General features: G+C 52.1%; 1 protein-coding gene across 1 annotated transcript in view; it reads left to right on the forward strand.

The window, feature by feature from the left end:
* The first annotated feature begins 7,231 nt into the window (after positions 1 to 7,231).
* Positions 7,232 to 19,666, forward strand: part of SLC22A15 (solute carrier family 22 member 15) — a 75,608-nt gene continuing 63,173 nt past the window's right edge. Inside the window, exons 1-2 of the mRNA XM_068271004.1 lie at positions 7,232 to 7,308; positions 14,444 to 14,554. Of these exons, the coding sequence (XP_068127105.1) occupies positions 14,468 to 14,554 (87 nt within the window). The 5' untranslated portion in view covers positions 7,232 to 7,308; positions 14,444 to 14,467. The remainder of the gene's footprint in view (positions 7,309 to 14,443; positions 14,555 to 19,666) is intronic.

Consider the following 19,666-nt stretch of genomic DNA (forward strand, 5'->3'; position numbering starts at 1 on the left):
GCGGTTTTGACAAAACCGCAAGTGTGAACGGGGCCTAACACCGATCATTACACTGCTGAGGAATTTGCATACACTTGTCATGCAAATTGCCTAGCTCCCTCCTTTGAAGGCTTGCAGTATAAATACCATGTTCTCCCACAATCCTTTGCTGGTTATGAAGGTTTGTTCCTGCAAACACTCCTAGAGTGTCAGCCTTGCTGTCGTTTGCTAAGATTATCTTAAAGTAATTCCTGGGGACTGTCCTAGGCATTCCTTCTAGTGCAGTCAGGTTGTACTATCTGTATTGCCTGTCTTGTCTTGTCCTTGCGATTGCACTGTCGCCAGCGGTTGGCGATGGTGAATCGTTTGGTCCAGTACCTGCCCTAGCGTTAGTGGCAGTGGATCTCTCTAGTTTATGTCTTGGAGTTTTACCGTAGCAGTGGATCCTGCTAGGTCTATTCCTGTACTCGGATCACACTTGCTCTGGTGGAAAAGAGTAGTGGATCCTGCTAGTTCTGTTTCTGTACTTGGATCACACTCGCTCTGGTGGAAAAGAGCAGTGGATCCTGCTAGCTCTGTTTCTGTACTTGGATCACACTTGCTCTGGTGGAAAAGAGTAGTGGATCCTGCTAGCTCTGTTTCTTTACTCGGATCACACTTGCTCTGGTGGAAAAGAGCAGTGGATCCTGCTAGTTCTGTTTCTGTACTCGGATCACACTTGCTCTGGTGGAAAAGAGCAGTGGATCCTGCTAGCTCTGTTGCTGTACTCGGATCACACTTGCTCTGGTGGAAAAGAGCAGTGGATCCTGCTAGTTCTGTTGCTGTACTTGGATCACACTTGCTCTGTTGGAAAAGAGCAGTGGATCCTGCTAGTTCTGTTGCTGTACTTGGATCACACTTGCTCTGTTGGAAAAGAGCAGTGAATCCTGCTAGCTCTGTTTCTGTACTTGGATCACACTTGCTTTGGTGGAAAAGAGTAGTGGATCCTGCTAGCTCTGTTGCTGTACTCGGATCACACTTGCTCTGGTGGAAAAGAGTAGTGGATCCTGTTAGCTCTGTTTCTCTACTTGGTTCACACTTGCTCTGGTGGAAAAGAGCAGTGGATCCTTCCTGTCCTATCCCTGAACCCGGATCACACTCGCTCTGGCGGAAGAGCGGTGGATCTTATCTACCCTATTCCTGTTTTCCATTCGTCTGTCTGTCTGGAGCAAACGCTTGCGGTTGCCTGAGGTAAGGCAGCTGTTTAGCAAGCGTTCCTGTTTTGTTTATTTGTGTTCATTGGTTAGTTAAGGTGTCATGCTTATCACTGGGCGCCTAACGCGTGGTGATCGTGCTTAAACGCGTTCGCTGTTGCGAATAAGTGCGGTGTTCGTGTTTAGTTAGCGTTTGTTATTTTTATTATTGTTCTTGTTTGCTGTGCGCTGACCACGGAAATAATTCCACAATCGTTACAGTTAGGCTCTTGTAGGCTTCTTAGCTTGCTTCTTGCTGATTTCTTATTGCTAAAATAGCACCCCACAACAGCTCTTTTGAGAGCTAATCTTGTTCTTGTGATCTATTTTTTTTTCTGTGTGTCCCACCGACACTTGTGTTGCATAGACAGCCTTGCTAATTCATACTGTGTGTGTGCCAATGCCAGCCAGGCCCAGCACATTCAGTGACTACCTGTGTGTGTGACAGGTGCACATTGTAATACCCAGTACTGCATGTACCTACCTGTTGTGTTCAGTGAACCCACCTCATCACTGCATATACCTACCTGTTGTGTTCAGTGCACCCACCTCATCACTGCATATACTTACCTGTTGTGTTCAGTGAACCCACCTCATCACTGCATATACCTACCTGTTGTGTTCAGTGAACCCACCTCATCACTGCATATACCTACTTGTTGTGTTCAGTGCACCCACCTCATCACAGCATATACTTACCTGTTGTGTTCAGTGAACCCACCTCATCACTGCATATACCTACCTGTTGTGTTCAGTGCACCCACCTCATCACTGCATATACCTACCTGTTGTGTTCAGTGCACCCACCTCATCACTGCATATACCTACCTGTTGTGTTCACTGCACCCACCTCATCACTGCATATACCTACCTGTTGTGTTCACTGCACCCACCTCATCACTGCATATACCTACCTGTTGTGTTCACTGCACCCACCTCCGGACGTTACTACCTCGGGACGTGCATGCCATGCCTGCTGCCTTCCTTGGATGTGTGGTGGTAGCCGTTTCTCAGGCTCCAACTCCGGACCGGAATCGAACCCTGATTCCTCGGCCATAACCCGTGGACACAATGGCAGACTCCATAACAGATTCTCGTTACAGGCAGTGAACAGCCAGCAGAAAATGTAATTTAAAAAAAAATAGATGTAAGCTTTAACAATGATAGAGAAAGAACCATTGAAAGTTGATAAGGCAGTCAGACATTACCTGATATCACTGAGTGAGTGTAATGATCCGCTCAGCTGGCTGCACAGGCAGACAGCTGTTTGACCATTCCTCTAGTCTGTGGGCTGCAGGTCTCTGGAAGAGAGACCTGTCTTTCCTTTGCAAGTTTCTGATCTGCTCTGCTGCTGAGGAATTTGCATACATTGGTTATGCAAATCACTGGCAGTATATAAGCCATGTTTGTGTGTGTAGTTTAGTATTTATATGGCACCGACATCTTAAGCATTGCGGTACAGAGTATATTGTCACCTAACTGTCCCTCAGAGGAGCGCACAATCTAACCTCTCATGTCGATGTATGTATCGTGTAGTGTATGGGTGTATGTATCGTAGTCTAGGGCCAATTTTAGGGGGAAGCCAATTAACTTATCTGTATGTTTTTGGAGTGTGGGAAGAAACCAGAGTGCCCGGAGGAAATCCACACAGACACGGGGAGAACATACAAACTCCTTGCAGATGTTGACCTGGCTGGGATTTGAACCGGGGACCCAGCGCTGCAAGGCGAGAGCGCTAACCACTACGCCACCGTGCTGCCCAAATATATATATATCTCCTGCTTAAAGGGAAACTGAAGTGAGAAATATATGGAGGCTGCCATATATATTTCCTTTTAAACAATACCAGCTGCCTGGCAGACCTGCTGATCTATTTGGCTTCAGTAGTGTCTGAATCACACCAGAAACAAGCATGCAGCTAATCCTGTCAAATCTGACAATAATGACAGGAACAATTGATTTGCTGCATGCTTGTTCAGGGGCTATGGCTAAAATATTAGAGGCAGAGGATCAGCAGGATAGCCAGGCAACTGGTATTGCTTAATAGGAAATAAATATGGCAGCCTCCATAACCCTCTCACTTCAGGTTCTCTTTAAGCGAAATACTCCTAAGTACTCACCAGAGGAAGATGGATCCAGCGACGTCCCCCTCACACGAGTGTCCAGCAATCCATCTTCCTAACGGCGGGTATGTGTGATGTTACACATCCGGTGTGAACGGAAAGTCAAGCGATCGCTGTACTTTGCTCATCAGAGATCTTAAAGATCTGATCCACCATGACGGTTGTTATGTTTACAATGTCTGACCAATCCAGATATACAGTAATAAATTCAGTCCTCAGGTCCTGATCATGTGCCTGTATGACTATACAATGTATGACCTATCCTGATATAGTGATCTCAGTCCTCAGGTCCCGGACATGTACCTGCATGACTATACAATGTATGACCTAACCTCATATAGTGATCTCAGTCCTCAGGTCCCGATCATGTACCTGCATGACTATACAATGTATGACCAATCCTCATATAGTGATCTCAGTCCCCGGGTCCCAGCCATGTGCCTGTATGACTATACAATGTATGGCCAATCCTGATAGAGTAATCTCAGTCCCCGGGTCCTGACCATGTGCCTGTATGACTATACAATGTATGGCCAATCCTGATATAGTAATCTCAGTCCCCAGGTCCTGATCATGTACCTGTATGACTATACAATGTATGGCCAATCCTGATATAGTAATCTCAGTCCCCGGGTCCTGATCATGTACCTGCATGACTATACAATGTATGGCCAATCCTGATATAGTAATCTCAGTCCCCGGGTCCCGGCCATGTGCCTGTATGACTATACAATGTATGGCCAATCCTGATATAGTAATCTCAGTCCCCGGGTCCCAGCCATGTGCCTGTATGACTATACAATGTATGGCCAATCCTGATATAGTAATCTCAGTCCCCGGGTCCTGATCATGTACCTGTATGACTATACAACGTATGGCCAATCCTGATATAGTAATCTCAGTCCCCGGGTCCCGGCCATGTGCCTGTATGACTATACAATGTATGGACAATCCTGATATAGTAATCTCAGTCCCCGGGTCCCGGCCATGTGCCTGTATGACTATACAATGTATGGCCAATCCTGATATAGTAATCTCAGTCCCCGGGTCCCGGCCATGTGCCTGTATGACTATACAATGTATGACCAATCCTGATATAGTAATCTCAGTCCCCAGGTCCTGATCATGTACCTGCATGACTATACAATGTATGACCAATCCTCATATAGTGATCTCAGTCCCCGGCCATGTACCTGCATGACTATACAATGTATGACCAATCCTCATATAGTGATCTCAGTCCTCAGGTCCCGGACATGTACCTGCATGACTATACAATGTATGACCTATCCTCATATAGTGATCTCAGTCCTCAGGTCCCGGACATGTACCTGCATGACTATACAATGTATGACCAATCCTGATATAGTAATCTCAGTCCCCGGGTCCCGGCCATGTGCCTGTATGACTATACAATGTATGACCTATCCTCATATAGTGATCTCAGTCCTCAGGTCCTGATCATGTACATGCGTGATATAGTAAACTACTTGGCCCCGTCCCTTGAAATTCACTATTAAGGGATTGTACTGTATATGGAGCCTGCTGTTGTGCAGATGGACCATGTACATTTGGCTCCACCCATGACCACACCCACAATTTGCATGACCACGCCCACTTCTCATGCCACGCAACCACACGTCAGTGTCAATGTCAGTGGGCCGCATGAAAAACCGCTTATGCTTGCGTTCTGCAATGTGCGTTTTTAAAAACGCTGGTTATTTTGAATGTTTTTCAAAAACACACATAATGAAAGTCAATGGTGCTGCAGAGGTATTGCGTTTGAGTGTGTTTTTTATGCGTTTTGGATGCATTTTCATATGTTTTTTTTTTTTTAATGTATTTCTGCTTCCTTGTGATTTGCATAAAATGCATAAAAAAGCATGCAAAACGCATACACGATTTATATATACGAACCACAAATGCATTAAAACACGCAAGACGCAAAGAAAATGCATGAGTGGAAAAGAAACGCAAAGCATAAACACACAGAAAAAGCACGTAAACTACACTAAAAACGCACAATACGCATATGTAGCAAAACGCTACGTTTCCTGCACTACATGGTGAAGGGGTAGGGAAGCTATGGCTCGGGAGGCAGATGTGGATCTTGTGATGACTGCATCTGGCTCACAGACACCAGTAGGAGTTGAGTCACTAAGCTACACGGCTCAAGCAGCGCAGCTCAGTGTGGCAGCGCAAGTAACATTTTCAGAGTAGTGCATGCTACTGCTGTAGCAAGCACCACTAACTTACTAGCGCTACCCCAAAACAGCTGCTCCAATTGTCCCACTCTGGGCCCTGTCAGGTCCAGTGACTTTGTAGGACGAGATCCCCGCACTTTCATTGGCCCAATAGGCTGCCTGTCACTTAACAGGCAGCCTATTGGGCCAAAGTGCGGGGATCTCGTCTTACAAAGTGAATCAACCCCCAAGTCAGCTAGCTAATTGTACAAGCTGTTAGTCAGTATTTCTCCTGTCTGGCTCTCGGGGAAATTGCTAATGTTGCTGAAACCCAAGAGAAGCTGAAGACGTGTCCGACACTTACGCTGTCCGGCAGATCAACTTTCTACACATCACCATGGCAACAGGGACATGAGCCCTCTGCTGCGCATGCGCACTGTCCCAGTGTGAAACAGTTTGTATGGCTCTCACGGAATTACATTTTAAAATATGTGGCATTTATGGCTCTATCAGACAAACAGGTACCCAAACAGGTTCCTGACCCCTGACATAGTGTGTTCACAGCCTGAGTCACCTCAGGCAAAAAAAAAAACACCTCCCCCCCCCTCCCCCCAGACACACACTATAGAACACATGCCATATGATATAGCCCATGTCCCATACACTACATGCTGCCGCCGTGCACTCCAAATACAAAGCAAATAAAAACAGCACATATTACGTCACCCACAGGACAAGTTCTGACATCATTCAAGCCATCCTGGTCATGCTGCAAACTAGCAATATCGTCTACTTCCTGCTTATATTAATGTTCTGCATCCCTACAGCTCACCTAGCCGTGCGATCTCCATTCATCTCTATTCATCCACACAGCTGGAGGAAGGGATGGATGGATGGGAAGGGGGGGGGGGGGTTGGATGGGAGAGGGGGATGGATGGATGGATGGGTGGATGAAGGGAGGTAGAGGGGGGTGGATGGAGGGCGAGGAGGGTGGATAGGGGGAGAGGGGGATGGATGGATGGGAGAGGGGGATGGATGGATGGATGGGAGAGGGGAATGGATGGATGGATGGGAGAGTGGGATGGATGGATGGTAGAGATGGATGGATGGGGGGATGGGAGAGGGGGATGGATGGATGGATGGGAGAGGGGGATGGATGGATGGTAGAGAGGGATGGATGGGGGGATGGGAGAGGGGGGTGGATGGAGGGGTGCTCTGCAGGGAGGAGAGAGGGGTAGATGGATGGGAGAGGAGGATGGATGGATGGGAGAGGAGGATGGATGGATGGATGGGAGAGGGGGATGGATGGATGAAGGGATGGATGGAGGGAGGGATGGATGATAGAGAGGGGTAGATAGGAGAGGGGGGTAGATGGATGGGAGAGGAGGATGGATGGATGGGAGAGGAGGATGGATAGAGGGAGGGGAGGGAGGGAAGGATGGATAGATGAAGGGATGGATGGAGGGAGGGATGGATGGTAGAGAGGGATGGATAGGAGAGGGGGGTAGATGGAGGAGTGCTCTGCAGGGAGGAGAGGGGGGTAGATGGATGGGAGAGGAGGATGGATGGATGGGAGAGGAGGATGGATGGATAGAGGAAGGGGAGGGATGAAGGGTGAGGAGGGTGGAGGGAGATGAGCTGTAGTGTTGGTGTGATGTGTGTTCTCCTGTGATTTGAGCAGATCAGTGTAGCCCCGCCCCAGGGGAGGAGCAGGAAGAGGATACAGTGTTGCTCTTAGTTAGGAAGTGTGGGCAGGAGCTTCCCATAGACAGAGCTATACATGTATATAAGGTATGTATGCTGTGTGTGGCTATACAGATAGTATAGTATGTGTTGTGTATACAGAGTGTGTTATGTGTATATGTGGCATGTGATATATGTATGGTACACACATTATGTGTATACAGTGTAGATTGTAAGCTCACAAGGGCAGGCATCTCCCCCTTGTGTTTCTGTTGTGCTAATCTTATGAACATGTTCCAGTATTGCTCATGTATAAGCAGCACATTCTATGTATCTATGTATGTATTAGTACTGTGTGCTGCTGTGTGTCCTGATTATACGCTGTGTTCCTACCTAATACTGGGGGACACCTCTGGCTGCCTAATACTGGGGGACACCTCTGGCTGCCTAATACTGGGGACACCTCTGACTACCTAATACTGGGGGTACCTCTGGCTACCTAATACTGGGGACACCTCTAGCTGCCTAATACTGGGGGACACCTCTGGCTGCCTAATACTGGGGGCACCTCTGGCTGCCTAATACTGGGGGACACCTCTGGCTGCCTGATACTGGGGACACCTCTGGCTACCTAATACTGGGGATACCTCTGGCTGCCTAATACTGGGGGACACCTCTGGCTGCCTAATACTGGGGATACCTCTGGCTGCCTAATACTGGGGGGCACCTCTGGCTGCCTAATACTGGGGACACCTCTGGCTGCCTGATACTGGGGACACCTCTGGCTACCTAATACTGGGGATACCTCTGGCTGCCTAATACTGGGGGACACCTCTGGCTGCCTAATACTGGGGACACCTCTGGCTGCCTGATACTGGGGACACCTCTGGCTACCTAATACTGGGGATACCTCTGGCTGCCTAATACTGGGGGACACCTCTGGCTGCCTAATACTGGGGACACCTAGGGCTGCCTACTACTGGGGGACACCTCTGGCTGCCTGATACTGGGGGCACCTCTGGCTGCCTAATACTGGGGGACACCTCTGGCTGCCTAATACTGGGGGACACCTCTGGCTGCCTAATACTGGGGACACCTCTGGCTGCCTAATACTTGGGACACCTCTGGCTGCCTAATACTGGGGACACCTCTGGCTGCCTAATACTGGGGACACCTCTAGCTGCCTAATACTGGGGGGCACCTCTGGCTGCCTAATACTGGGGGACACCTCTGGCTGCCTAATACTGGGGGCACCTCTGACTGCCTAATACTGGGGGCACCTCTGGCTGCCTAATACTGGGGACACCTCTGGCTGCCTAATACTGGGGGACACCTCTGGCTACCTAATACTGGGGACACCTCTAGCTGCCTAATACTGGGGGCACCTCTGGCTACCTAATACTGGGGGCACCTCTGGCTACCTAATACTGGGGGCACCTCTGGCTACCTAATACTGGGGGACACCTCTGGCTGCCTAATACTGGGGCACCTCTGGCTGCCTACGACTGGGGACACCTCTGGCTACCTAATACTGGGGACACCTCTGGCTACCTAATACTGGGGGACACCTCTGGCTGCCTAATACTGGGGACACCTCTGGCTACCTAATACTGGGGGACACCTCTGGCTGCCCAATACTGGGGGACACCTCTGGCTGCCTAATACTGGGGGACACCTCTGGCTGCCTAATACTGGGGGACACCTCTGGCTGCCTAATACTGGGGGACACCTCTGGCTGCCTAATACTGGGGGACACCTCTGGCTGCCTAATACTGGGGACACCTCTGGCTACCTGATACTGGGGACACCTCTGGCTGCCTAATACTGGGGGCACCTCTGGCTGCCTAATACTGAGGGCACCTCTGGCTGCCTAATACTGGGGGACACCTCTGGCTGCCTAATACTGGGGACACCTCTGGCTGCCTAATACTGGGGGCACCTCTGGCTCCCTAATACTGGGGACACCTCTGGCTACCTAATACTGGGGACACCTCTGGCTGCCTAATACTGGGGACACCTCTGGCTACCTAATACTGGGGACACCTCTGGCTACCTAATACTGGGGATACCTCTGGCTACCTGATACTGGGGACACCTCTGGCTGCCTAATACTGGGGGCACCTCTGGCTGCCTAATACTGGGGGCACCTCTGGCTGCCTAATACTGGGGGCACCTCTGGCTGCCTAATACTGGGGGGCACCTCTGGCTACCTAATACTGGGGGACACCTCTGGCTACCTAATACTGGGGGATACCTCTGGCTGCCCAATACTGGGGGACACCTCTTGCTGCCTAATACTGGGGGACACCTAGGGCTGCCTACTACTGTGGGGCACCTCTGGCTGCCTGATACTGGGGACACCTCTGGCTAACTAATACTGGGGATACCTCTGGCTGCCTAATACTGGGGGACACCTCTGGCTGCCTAATACTGGGGGCACCTCTGGCTGCCTAATACTGGGGGACACCTCTGGCTGCCTAATACTGGGGACACCTCTGGCTGCCTAATACTGGGGGACACCTCTGGCTGCCTAATACTGGGGACACCTCTGGCTGCCTAATACTGGGGACACCTCTGGCTGCCTAATACTGGGGACACCTCTGGCTGCCTAATACTGGGGACACCTCTGGCTACCTAATACTGGGGGACACCTCTGGCTGCCTAATACTGGGGGGCACCTCTGGCTGCCTAATACTGGGGGGCACCTCTGGCTGCCTAATACTGGGGGGCACCTCTGGCTACCTAATATTGGGGGACACCTCTGGCTGCCTACTACTGGGGGGGCACCTCTGGCTGCCTAATACTGGGGACACCTCTGGCTGCCTAATACTGGGGGACACCTCTGGCTGCCTAATACTGGGGACACCTGGCTGCCTAATACTGGGGGACACCTCTGGCTGCCTAATACTGGGGACACCTCTGGCTGCCTAATACTGGGGACACCTCTGGCTACCGAATACTGGGGGACACCTCTGGCTGCCTAATACTGGGGACACCTCTGGCTGCCTGATACTGGGGACACCTCTGGCTGCCTGATACTGGGGACACCTCTGGCTGCCTAATACTGGGGACACCTAGGGCTGCCTACTACTGGGGGGCACCTCTGGCTGCCTGATACTGGGGACACCTCTGGCTACCTAATACTGGGGATACCTCTGGCTGCCTAATACTGGGGACACCTCTGGCTGCCTACTACTGGGGGACACCTCTGGCTGCCTGATACTGGGGGCACCTCTGGCTGCCTAATACTGGGGGACACCTCTGGCTGCCTAATACTGGGGGACACCTCTGGCTGCCTAATACTGGGGACACCTCTGGCTGCCTAATACTTGGGACACCTCTGGCTGCCTAATACTGGGGACACCTCTGGCTGCCTAATACTGGGGACACCTCTAGCTGCCTAATACTGGGGGGCACCTCTGGCTGCCTAATACTGGGGGACACCTCTGGCTGCCTAATACTGGGGGCACCTCTGGCTGCCTAATACTGGGGACACCTCTGGCTGCCTAATACTGGGGGGCACCTCTGGCTACCTAATACTGGGGGCACCTCTGGCTACCTAATACTGGGGACACCTCTGGCTGCCTAATACTGGGGACACCTCTGGCTGCCTAATACTGGGTACACCTCTGGTTGCCTAATACTGGGGGGCACCTCTGGCTACCTAATACTGGGGGCACCTCTGGCTACCTAATACTGGGGACACCTCTGGCTGCCTAATACTGGGGACACCTCTGGCTGCCTAATACTGGGGGCACCTCTGGCTGCCTAATACTGGGGGCACCTCTGACTACCTAATACTGGGGGCACCTCTGGCTGCCTAATACTGGGGGGCACTTCTGGCTGCCTAATACTGGGGGACACCTCTGGCTGCCTAATACTGGGGACACCTCTGGCTGCCTAATACTGGGGGACACTTCTTGCTGCCTAATACTGGGGACACCTCTGGCTGCCTAATACTGGGGATACCTCTGACTATCTAATACTGGGGACACCTCTGGCTACCTAATACTGGGGGGCACCTCTGGCTACCTAATACTGGGGGACACCTCTGGCTACCTAATACTGGGGACACCTCTAGCTGCCTAATACTGGGGGCACCTCTGACTACCTAATACTGGTGGCACCTCTGGCTGCCTAATACTGGGGGGCACCTCTGGCTGCCTAATACTGGGGGACACCTCTGGCTGCCTAATACTGGGGACACCTCTGGCTGCCTAATACTGGGGGACACCTCTTGCTGCCTAATACTGGGGACACCTCTGGCTGCCTAATACTGGGGATACCTCTGACTATCTAATACTGGGGACATCTCTGGCTGCCTAATACTGGGGGGCACCTCTGGCTACCTAATACTGGGGGGCACCTCTGGCTACCTAATACTGGGGGGCACCTCTGGCTGCCTAATACTGGGGATACCTCTGACTACCTAATACTGGGGACACCTCTGGCTACCTAATACTGGGGACACCTCTGGCTGCCTAATACTTGGGACACCTCTGGCTGCCTAATACTGGGTACACCTCTGGCTACCTAATACTGGGGAAACCTCTGGCTACCTAATACTGGGGACACCTCTGGCTGCCTAATACTGGGGACACCTCTGACTACCTAATACTGGGGACACCTCTGGCTGCCTAATACTGGGTACACCTCTGGCTATCTAATACTGGGGAAACCTCTGGCTACCTAATACTGGGAGACACCTCTGGCTGCCTAATACTGGGGGCACCTCTGACTACCTAATACTGGGGGGCACCTCTGACTACCTAATACTGGGGGGCACCTCTGGCTACCTAATACTGGGGACACCTCTGGTTGCCTAATACTGGGGGACACCTCTGGCTGCCTAATACTGGGGGCACCTCTGGCTGCCTAATACTGGGGGGCACCTCTGACTACCTAATACTGGGGACACCTCTGGCTGCCTAATACTGGGGGGCACATCTGGCTGCCTAATACTGGGGGACACCTCTGGCTACCTAATACTTGGGACACCTCTGGCTGCCTAATACTGGGTACACCTCTGGTTGCCTAATACTGGGGGACACCTCTGGCTGCCTACATCTGGCTGCCTAATACTGGGGGGCACCTCTGGCTGCCTAATACTGGGGGACACCTCTGGCTGCCTAATACTGGGGGACACCTCTGGCTGCCTAATACTGGGGGACACCTCTGGCTGCCTAATACTGGGGGCACCTCTGGCTGCCTAATACTGGGGGACACCTCTGGCTGCCTAATACTGGGGACACCTCTGACTACCTAATACTGGGGACACCTCTGACTACCTAATACTGGGGATACCTCTGGCTGCCTAATACTGGGGACACCTCTGGCTGCCTAATACTGGGGGACACCTCTGGCTGCCTAATACTGGGGGCACCTCTGGCTACCTAATACTGGGGGACACCTCTGGCTGCCTAATACTGGGGGCACCTCTGGCTGCCTAATACTGGGGGACACCTCTGGCTACCTAATACTGGGGGCACCTCTGGCTGCCTAATACTGGGGGCACCTCTGGCTACCTAATACTGGGGGACACCTCTGGCTGCCTAATACTGGGGGCACCTCTGGCTGCCTAATACTGGGGGACACCTCTGGCTGCCTAATACTGGGGGCACCTCTGGCTGCCTAATACTGGGGGCACCTCTGGCTGCCTAATACTGGGGGCACCTCTGGCTGCCTAATACTGGGGGCACCTCTGGCTGCCTAATACTGGGGGACACCTCTGGCTGCCTAATACTGGGGGCACCTCTGGCTGCCTAATACTGGGGGACACCTCTGGCTGCCTAATACTGGGGGGCACCTCTGGCTGCCTAATACTGGGGGGCACCTCTGGCTGCCTAATACTGGGGGACACCTCTGGCTACCTAATACTTGGGACACCTCTGGCTGCCTAATACTGGGTACACCTCTGGTTGCCTAATACTGGGTACACCTCTGGTTGCCTAATACTGGGGACACCTCTGGCTACCTAATACTGGGTACACCTCTGGTTGCCTAATACTGGGGACACCTCTGGCTGCCTAATACTGGGGACACCTCTGGCTGCCTAATACTGGGGACACCTCTGACTACCTAATACTGGGGACACCTCTGACTACCTAATACTGGGGATACCTCTGACTACCTAATGCTGGGGACACCTCTGGCTGCCTAATACTGGGGACACCTCTGGCTGCCTAATACTGGGGGCACCTCTGGCTGCCTAATACTGGGGACACCTCTGACTGCCTAATACTGGGGGGCACCTCTGGCTGCCTAATACTGGGGGACACCTCTGGCTGCCTAATACTGGGGGACACCTCTGGCTGCCTAATACTGGGGACACCTCTGGCTGCCTAATACTGGGGACACCTCTGGCTGCCTAATACTGGGGATACCTCTGACTACCTAATGCTGGGGACACCTCTGGCTGCCTACTACTGGGGGGCACCTCTGGCTGCCTAATACTGGGGGACACCTCTGGTTGCCTAATACTGGGGACACCTCTGGCTGCCTAATACTGGGGACACCTCTGGCTGCCTAATACTGGGGATACCTCTGACTACCTAATGCTGGGGACACCTCTGGCTGCCTACTACTGGGGGGCACCTCTGGCTGCCTAATACTGGGGGACACCTCTGGCTGCCTAATACTGGGGACACCTCTGGCTGCCTAATACTGGGGATACCTCTGACTACCTAATGCTGGGGACACCTCTGGCTGCCTACTACTGGGGGGCACCTCTGGCTGCCTAATACTGGGGGCACCTCTGGCTGCCTAATACTGGGGGCACCTCTGGCTACCTAATACTGGGGGACACCTCTGGCTGCCTAATACTGGGGACACCTCTGGCTGCCTAATACTGGGGATACCTCTGACTACCTAATGCTGGGGACACCTCTGGCTGCCTACTACTGGGGGGCACCTCTGGCTGCCTAATACTGGGGGCACCTCTGGCTGCCTAATACTGGGGGCACCTCTGGCTACCTAATACTGGGGGCACCTCTGGCTACCTAATACTGGGGGGCACCTCTGGCTGCCTTATACTGGGGGGCACCTCTGGCTGCCTAATACTGGGGGCACCTCTGGCTACCTAATACTAGGGGCACCTCTGAAATACATGCATCTTGAAATGGACCAATACAATTCCACGGTGGCGTCAATGCATTTAGCAAGCTGCATGAAGTCAGAATTGTGTGCATGTTATTGACCTTACCTGTGTGCTGCATGGCTGATAATTCTCCCTCTGCCCACACAGGGGCGCTGTACTGAGAAGAGGAGGATGGAGGTGGAGGAGGCTTTGACGCTGGTGGGTGAGATGGGGATCTGTCAGATCTTCCTGTGCTTCCTTATCAACATCGTCTTACAGGTGAGGTCACGTGTGTATCATGCAGGAACATGTCACCATGTATGGACACCACACTATTGTTCATTGTGTGTATAAAGTGGCAACATATCATGCAGCGCTGAACAGCAGAATATAAGATTATGCAACAGAGTTTAAGTCTTAAAGACCACATAGTTCCAGTCCAAGACAGTCTGCAGGAGGGGTTCCTGATGAAGGGGTTCAGGGGCTTAAAATCTAAAGGGGAGGTGGTAGGATCGTCAACCAAGGGGACGGTGGAGGAGAAGCTGTTGAAGTATTGAAAGAGCAATTTGAGACCGTAGGAAGACCAGGCCAGGGCTAGCTTATGGATGCCCATGGAAAGCAGGGATTTGAGGAGAAGGGTCCATGGTGTCATACACTGAGGAGAGGTCTAGAAGGAGTAGGATGGAATATTTCCCTGTAGCTTTGGCAAGGGTGAGGTTGTTGACAACTTTGGTGAGTGTTGTTTGGTTGATTGGGCAGGCTGAAATCCAGATTGGGGGTCGAAAAGGGAGTTGTTGCTGAGGAACTGGCTCAAGCCTTGATGGACCAGGTGTTCAAGGAGTTTGAAGAAAAGCGGAGGAAAGAGATTGAGTGGTAGTTAAAGGTTGAGGGATCTAGTAAAGGTTTCTTCAACAGGGGAACTACAGTGGCCTGGTTAAAGACTCAGGGGAAGGCACCAGTGGAGAGGAAGAAGTTGAACAGGGAGGTGGGGACTGGAGCCACGTCAGGGAAGAGAGGGTGGAGAGTGTCAGACTGGGCAGGGTTGAGGGGGCAGGAAGTGTCAGGAGAAGTCACAGTATCTGATTCACTTCCTCAATGGTGATAGGAGCGAAGGAGGCGTTGGGGTTGGGTGGGGTAGGGTGTGGGCATAGTCTGAAGGAATGAGGTAGGGGTGGAAGAGTGATAAAAAGGCATTTCTCGTCGGATTGTTCAAATTTGTTAGTGAATGGGTTAGCCAGCCCAGTGGCGGGGGGGGGGGGGGGGGGGAGTTCACTGTGGCAAAGTGACAACGTGTGTTGGAGACTTGGGCTCTGATCAGATTATTTCTTCTTGGCATCGTAGAGGGCAGTGTGGCATAATTGCAGCTCGGACTTCTATTGCAGGAAGTGGGGGTTGACGCAGGATCTCCTCCATTTGCATTCGGTGGCACGTGTCTGCTATTGGAGGTTACAATTGAGGAAAATGTGCCAGGGTGGTGGGTTAGGGCGACAGATGGGGTGACTGCATCATCTAAAGGCCCATACACACGTCTGATTTTTGCGAACGACGGGTTCGAACGTCCCGTCGTTCGCACGCCAAATCGGGCGTGTGCACAGACTGTTGTTCGGGTGATAAGACTGGTTTTGAGCGCATCGCTCAGGATCAGTCTCATCACCCGAACGACAGTCTGTACACACGCCCGATTTGGCGTGTGAGCGACGGGACGTTCAAACGACCCATCGTTCGCAAAAATCAGACGTGTGTATGGGCCTTAAGGCACCTGAGAGGGCATGATTGTATTGGGTGGGAGCTTGGTTAGGCCAAGTGAGGTTGGGGAAGAAGTAGGAGAAAGAGTGGAGGGGGTTGGCTAGTACGGAGGGGGGGGGGGGAGTGGAGGCAGATCCCTCTGCCACTGTCCAGGCGGGGGAGGGGCGTGAGGTAGTAGGTAGTAGATGAGGAGAGGCTGAAGGTGTGGTGGTAATGGTCAGAGAAAGGAAAGTCCAGAGTATGGCCAATGAGATAAGTGGAAGTGTTCGCATGCTGGGAGAGGCCAAGTGAGTTAGTGAGGGAGAGTAGCTGAGTGGGGGTAGAGGTGTTGGGCTCATCCACAGGATTGTTGTGAAGTCCGCAAGGTTGATGGTGAGGAGCTCAGAGCAGAGAGTGTGTTGGGGCCAGGAGGCAAAGTTGCGTTGGCACATAGGACCCCTATGATGGCTGGGAGAGGTTGATAGACGAGGACTGAATGGGCAGCAAAGGGTGTGACGTGTAGGGAGGAGAGGGTGATGTGAGAACCCGGAAGGTGCAGGACAGGAAGAGGAGGAGCCCCACCCCTCCCCCAGTCCTGTTGCATTCCAGAGGCCGGAGGAGAGAGGGAGTGAGTGCTTGGGGGGGGGGGGGGGGGAAGACAGGAATGAGGTTAGGGTGAGTTTAGGTGTGGGGGGGATGGAGGGGAGCAATGTGAGAGGTGGGAAGGGGTTGATTGCAAAGTAGGGGCTGGGAATAGATGGGATGAGGGTAATAGCTGGTGGTGATGAAGCAGGTGGAGATGGAACCAGGGCTGTGGAGTCGGTAAAAAATCATCCGACTCCAACTCAATCTCCGACTCCTCAGTTTATGAAACCATCGACTTCGACTCCAACTCCGACTCCAGGTACCCAAAATGGCTCTGACTCCTTAGTCCATTACTTACCAGGGCTCTGGATTTGGTACAAAAATCTTCCGACTCCTGACTCCGACTCATCAGTTTCTGAAATCAGACCCAGACTTCAGGTACCCAAAATTGCTCCGACTCCAACTCCAGCCCTGGATGGAACATGTGGTAGTAATAGGGAGCCCTGAGCAAATGTGACTATAAATTTATTAAAGCGTTATAGCAATGAATAGAAACATGATAACCATAAAAACTTCCCCCCTAAAATCCTAGCAATAGAGCTGGGCTTAATACATATGTGCCTAATAGGAGTGCCCTTCCTATAATAACCAGGATCTTTGCATGCATGAAATTTCTCTTCAGGCCCAAGCAAATCTTCAGATTCCCCCCGTGTGCTGTATCTGCACGCCTCTGTGTAACCACTTACGCAGCCATTACTGACACTGATACGTGTCAAACCTCCCCAGCATCAGCCAGCGTTATACAGGCAATTTTCGTTATGGCGGTCTACTCACGTGAGCAGCCTATGGAGGCCGGCTGCCATACGATTCCTCACTTCCTGGTTAGGGCCAGTGGTGTGGTGGCTCTCCCCTCCAGCAGACCGCAAGGTGCGGCGATGTGCATTCGGCGACCCGACCATGAAATGCTGCAACGCTAGGAGGAAGGTTGCGGAGGCACGGGGGGAATACCACGCCTACCAGCCAGTGGCGGCATCACCTGCACGTGACGCGTTTCATCCAATCAGGATTTCATCAGACGTGTGACGTCAGGATGAGGTAGCGTTACTTTTATATGCGTCCTGACCAACAGAACTTTGCATTTAAATTTCAAAAGACAATTGCCAATTTGTGCAGATGAACACGGCTTCCAAGGTGGACAGTTAAAAACCGGGCAGACAGGGGCAATAAGCCTTCAAGTCCATTTGGCATTAAACTGCCACACTTATATATCAACTCCCATTCTTTTTTCCTAAGCTCCCAATCAAAATCGCCCCGTCTGGGGCTGATGTTCAGTTTGTATATTCCCATCACTTTTAGACCTTTTGGATTTGCATCATGTTCAGACTTAAAAATGGATAACCATCGGATTTAATGTTTTCTTTTCTACAGAGGGTACCCTAATAAGGTGGTGAGAACTGCATATTATAAAGCACTTGTAAGGGAGAGAAGGACCCTCCTTGGTCTGAAATTTAATCCACAGATGATTGCGCCTGCCCAGGCCAAGCCCAAACCTGACGTAGGGGTGTCTAGGATAGTCATGACATATGGAGCACACTCATGGGCGTCCGCACATACGGCAAAACTGGGCACCTGCCCGAGCCTGGCCGCCCGCTGCCCCCCCCCCCCTGGCCGCGTGCCCCTGCAGCCAGAAGGAGGGGAGCAGCTCAGAGAAGAGAGAGAGAGCGCTATGGGCACAGTGGGGAAGGGCGGACGTCTCCCCCCCCCCCCTTCCCTCACCTTAGGGGGCTCTCTCTCCCTCGCTGTCCCCTCCGGAATGAAGTGTGCAGCGGCTGGGCAGCGGGCGGAACTTACCTCGCCTCGCTCCTGCGCCGGAAGTTCTGGTGCTGCACTCTGATCTGGATCAGACCAGAGTAGCGGCTAATCCATCCGGCGCGTGCGACGAGAGGAGGTAAGTTCCGCCCGCTGCCCAGCCGCTGCACACTTCATTCCGGACTCCGGAGAGGAGAGCGAGAGAGGGAGGGAGAGCCCCCTAAGGTGAGTGCCCATAGCTCTCCCTCTTCTCTGCGCTGCTCCCCTCCCGCTGGGGCACACATGGCCACCTTTTCTGGGGACATATCCCCCTGCCTACATATACTGGGACATATACCCCCTGCCTACATATACTGGGACATATACCCCCTGTCTACATATACTGGGACATATACCCCCTGTCTACATATACTGGGACATATACCCCCTGCCTAAATATACTGGGACATATACCCCCTGCCTAAATATACTGGGACATATACCCCCTGCCTACATATACTGGGACATATCTCCCTGCCTACATATACTGGGACATATACCCCCTGCCTACATATACTGGGACATATACCCCTGGCTACATATACTGGGACATATCCCCCTGGCTAAATATACTGGGACATATCCCCCTGGCTAAATATACTGGGACATATCCCCCTGGCTACATATACTGGGACATATCCCCCTGGCTACATATACTGGGACATATCTCCCTGGCTACATATACTGGGACATATCCCCCTGGCTACATATACTGGGACATATCCCCCTGCCTACATATACTGGGACATATCCCCCTGGCTACATATACTGGGACATATCCCCCTGGCGACATATACTGGGACATATACCCCCTGCCTACATATACTGGGACATATACCCCCTGCCTACATATACTGGGACATATCCCCCTGCCTACATATACTGGGACATATCCCCCTGGCTACATATACTGGGACATATACCCCTGCCTACATATACTGGGGACATATACCCCTGCCTACATATACTGTGGACATATACCCCCTGCCTACATATACTGGGACATATACCCCTGCCTACATATACTGGGACATATCCCCCTGCCTACATATACTGGGACATATCCCCCTGGCTACATATACTGGGACATATACCCCCTGCCTACATATACTGGGACATATACCTCCTGCCTACATATACTGGGACATATCCCCCTGACTACATATACTGGGACATATCCCCCTGGCTACATATACTGGGACATATCCCCCTGGCTACATATACTGGGACATA

The sequence above is a fragment of the Hyperolius riggenbachi genome, chromosome 2, assembly GCF_040937935.1.
Source record: "Hyperolius riggenbachi isolate aHypRig1 chromosome 2, aHypRig1.pri, whole genome shotgun sequence".
Classification (NCBI taxonomy): domain Eukaryota; kingdom Metazoa; phylum Chordata; class Amphibia; order Anura; family Hyperoliidae; genus Hyperolius; species Hyperolius riggenbachi.